This window comes from Hydra vulgaris, chromosome 05, assembly GCF_038396675.1.
Source record: "Hydra vulgaris chromosome 05, alternate assembly HydraT2T_AEP".
Classification (NCBI taxonomy): Eukaryota; Metazoa; Cnidaria; class Hydrozoa; order Anthoathecata; family Hydridae; genus Hydra; species Hydra vulgaris.
The window spans coordinates 15,715,825-15,720,311 of record NC_088924.1 but is presented as its reverse complement, the minus strand read 5'-3'; the positions used below and the strand labels follow the sequence as shown (position 1 = coordinate 15,720,311).

The 4,487-nt window shown below is 30.0% G+C and overlaps 1 protein-coding gene across 1 annotated transcript; it reads left to right on the top strand.

Annotated features, from left to right (window-relative positions):
* The first annotated feature begins 776 nt into the window (after positions 1-776).
* LOC136079978 (pinopsin-like) lies at positions 777-2,321 on the top strand. Its single transcript, XM_065796634.1, has 3 exons — positions 777-895; positions 1,058-1,131; positions 1,264-2,321. The coding sequence occupies exon 3, from the start codon at positions 1,274-1,276 to the stop codon at positions 2,279-2,281; it is 1,008 nt and encodes a 335-aa protein (XP_065652706.1). The 5' UTR covers positions 777-895; positions 1,058-1,131; positions 1,264-1,273; the 3' UTR covers positions 2,282-2,321.
* Positions 2,322-4,487: the final 2,166 nt, after the last annotated feature.

Sequence of the window (4,487 nt, the reverse complement as noted above, 5' to 3'; positions counted from 1 at the left end):
AAGCGGCGCTCATCCTAGGTCTACTAATAGTCGCGAACTAAAATAAAGCAGGATAAAAACTTTAAAATAATTTAAATATTTTTTAGAAGAATTTATAAATTTTTTGCTTTTTTCAAGTTTTTGACGAAGTTACACGTGATACTTACGACTTTTGATATTATGGCCTCAGCTATTTAGTTTCTGTCGTTGTATAGTTTAATACTTTACTCAATAAATTTTTTGTAATGAACGCTAGCTGAAAAAAACGCGGTCATTTATGAAAAATCAAATAGTCATGAAGTAACAACAAATCGGGATAAAGAATTTTAAAAGAATTTTATCCAGGAGCCTTATTAATTTTTAGTAAAAGTTTAACAAAGCGTTAGTCAAAAGTTTATTTTTGGCCTTATTGATAAATTTTTTTTTTCAAAGCAAGTATTTTTGATTGAGTTTTAAAGAATGCAATTTTGATTGTTTTGTTTCATTGCTTTTAAATAAATAAAAGCTTTTTATATTCAATAAAAAAGTTGTTTGGAACATAAATCTCCACGTGCAGCCATTCCTTTATTTTATGATGTTGTTTTGTAGCAATATTTCACTGTTTTTAACATAAATTTGCTTAAGTTTTATTCCTTCTAATTTTTGTAAGGATTTTGATTTAAGGTTATATATTGAGACTTTGAGAGTCTACCCTTATTCTATTGTTGTCTTTATTGATTTGTTTGCAATTGGTTAAATCTAAAACACTATTCTTTTTCTGTTCATTATTTAAAATTTTTTTGCTAAAAAAAAAAATACTGTTAACTTGGATAGTTACTACATTAAAAAAAAACCAAAAAAAAAACCATTAGCTGCAACTCTTGATTTGTAGATGTGCAACTTAATGCACATTTAAATTTGTTTTCAAAGCAAAAAGGTAACAATATACATGTTACTTTTTCTTAAAAGAAAACTTTTAATTTTTTGAAATAATAAAAGAAAAGACCTCAATAATAGAAAACTGTTTCAATGACCTTTTAGTTTTTTTTTGCTCAATTTTAAAACAAATAGTTTTAATCTTTTATCCTTTTTCTTATAGTGATTCACAAACAATTAAAATTGCGTTTATAACAAAAAGAGAAATCAATGTCAATGAAAACACTGCATTTAAGAGTAAGCTTTGAAGTAAACTCTTTCTCTCTCTGTTTTAACAGTAATTCTTTAACGAAAAACTCGGTAAAGAATAAGTTTTTCAACATTTTTAAACAGTTGAGCTGACAAGTTATTTTGAAATTTCATCTTTAGGGTGTAGGTAATGGAACCATACGAAGTAGCATATAAAGTTTTCCTTTCTATAATACTTGTTTTATCAGTAGTGTTAAACACAACTGCCTGCTACACTATTTCTATTAAAGTGAAAAAGAAAGAATTAGCGCATTTATTTATTCTAAGCATCTCTTTTACAAATTTGTTGGAATCAATAATTGGATTACTACCGCATATATTAACATCAGGAGAAATATTATCAGGAAGTAACTCATTGTGTATAGCAAGCGGGTTTGCAGTGTTTGGATTTGCAACCACAAGTATTACTCATCTGTGTGTACACTCGTTAAGTCGAACTGTGGCCATAAAATATCCTATTTACTATTTTAAAAATCGAAAGCGTTTCTGGTACAGAACAGCTTTGATATCAGTATGTTACGTATATGGATTTATTTGGGCAACATTTCCTGCGATTGGTTGGTCAAAATATGACCTAGATCTTGATAAAAGACGCTGTTCATTAGATTGGAACTTGACTCGATCAGACTCTCTATCTTATATTTTATCAGTTTTAATTTTTTGCAATATTTTTCCTGGTATACTAATAACAATCGGATTATTTAAAAGCAAGAAGGTAATTTATCGTCGAAGAACTCGCAATCTCGGACAAAAAGATGATAATCAGCCTGATATCTTTGAGAAACATTATTTAAAAGTATTTTCATCGTCTAGTGTATTGTTTTTTGTAACATGGACACCTTATGCTGTTGTAAGCATCTTAGCATTATTAAAGATTGCTCCTCCTCCACCGCTGGTTACAACTGCTGCGTTGTTTTCTAAGCTATCCGCTGTTTCTAATGTTCTTGTTAACTGCTTTATCAACAAATCGTTTATAAGACATTTGTTAAGCATAAAAATTATTCAAGTCGTAGCAAAAAGAAGAACAGAATTAAAAATAATTGGCCATGCTGCATTTTTGCATAAAGAAAAAACACTTATTAAAAACAACCGGCTGTATTTGTATATATATAAAAACAATTTGTTTGACAAAATATGATATTCTAACTGTTATCTTTGAAATACAGTGTTTGAAAGAATTTTCATTGTCTACTGTAACGTTTATTAGATTAATATGGGCACTTTACGTCGTTACCAGCGTCTTAGCATAGTTAAAAACTGTTCATCCACGTCTTACATATATATATATATATATATATATATATATATATATATATATATATATATATATATATATATATATATATATATATATATATATAACGATTATTTTGCCTATGTTTTTTCCTGACGATTAGGTTGATTTTGCGTAAAAAACTTTAATTTAACTTTGTAGTATTTTTAGAGGAGGTACGAAGACTAGTCTTTTCACAAAACCCCAGAGGAAAAAGTCACACGGAGAAAGGTCGGGTGATCGTGGTGGCCATTTCAGAAGCAAACCATCTTCTTCAGTACCAATCCATCTCTCTGGCAAAACCTCATTTAGGTAGGCTTGTACAGTCAGCTTCCAGTGAGGTGGAGCTTCATTCTGCTGAAAAATGAAACTTTCGTCTTTATTTTCTATGATCAATTAGCCAGTTTTGAAGCATTTGAAGATAAACATCTTTGTTCACATTTCCTTCGAAGAAAAATGGTCATCCTAGCAATTTAGGTGTGCATAAGCAGCCCTTTTCTTAAAATATTTGGTGCCAAGTCCTAATTTGTTTTGTAGTTGGTGACTTCTTTGCAAATTTTGTGAAGAAGGCAGGCTGCACTGTATTCGCTGACTGAGTCCGAGCATACTCTAACATGCAAAATGCCTTTTTTTTCGAAGTGAGCGGCATTTCTTAACCTAAAAAGATAGAAATATCAAGCGTTACACACATAAACTTGAAACGTTCAACACAAACTGTGAAAATTTGAGGTCATACCAACAAAATTTGCAAAAACTATATATTTATTTACTTATTTCTACAGCACAGACATTACAAATCTCTGCAGAGTAGAACTATTGCAATCCTACTATAGTAGCAATTAGTCAATTACACGCTGTGTGATAAAACATCATATTTTTTTCTAAATTCTCTAACTGTTTTTGATGTCACCAAGTCATTCGGCAAATTGTTCCAATGTCGCACTATCCTGTTGCTAAAGAAGTTTTCTCGATAACTGTGTTTACTAAACTCTCTATACTCTTTGTGTGCTTCTCCTCTAATATTAGAAGATGGACCATTTAGAGTTGAAGAAAAAGTTTTCGAGTTTGGATGACACAAGTTGACTTTGTTTAAATTGGTTTTTATTTTATAATATTGGATGAGGTCACCTCTAACTCTTCTGGATTCGAGACTTTCTAGTCTTAAGCTAGATAAACGTTTTTCAAATGATTTGTGCTTGAGAGCTGGTACAAGCTTTGTAGGTCTATGCTGAACTTTATCACGTTTTTTTGTTTCATTTTTTAAATATGTATTCCAGACTGGTGCACAAAATTCGAATTCAGGTCTAACATAAGTTGTATATAGTTTAGTAAATAATTCATTTGACCAGAATTTAATCGTCCACTTTAGTGTGCCTAGTTTTGAGTAAGCTTTATTGGTTATTGTTGTGATGTGGTTTTTCCAATTTAAATTATTACTTATATTAATACCTAGGTCCCTTTCCTGTTTTGTTTCTTTTAATTTTATGATTACTCCATGATGGGTTGTTATACATAATGGGCTGCTTGATTTATTTGGTCAATTATCTTTTTTGATTTGGTACTGTAAACCTTCATAATTTTACACCTTTCGTAATTTAATTTCATGCTCCAATTTTTTATCCATTTAACTAATTTATTGAGATCATCTTGTAATATTTCATTATTTTTCTAGTTTTTGATTACTGCAATTAACTTACTTTCATCTGCAAATAGCTTGCAGGTATTGTGAACTAGTTCAGGCATGTCGTAAATAAATAGGTTAAATAGAAGTGGCGGTAAAACTTCGCCTTGTGATACACCACTTAATACTAGAAGCCATGTACATATGTATATATAACGTCTGTTCACAAAAAATCCGGAATGAAAAATTGTTCTTAATTGAATACAAAATTAATCGATTTTTGACAAAAATTTTAACTAAAATGAGTGACTGGACATTGTTAACTATTTTATAACCGAAAGTGGTCATAAATCAGCGGCTTTTCGAACTTTAGTTTTGACTGAATCCATTAGGTTGAAAAAGTAGTCTGGATCAAACTCTTTCAACTTTAATCGAATTCTATTCTTCAGG

Coding starts and splice junctions, on each gene's coding strand:
- LOC136079978 (XM_065796634.1), top strand. CDS start 1,274: ATGGAACCATACGAAGTAGCATATAAAGTTTTCCTTTCTATAATACTT.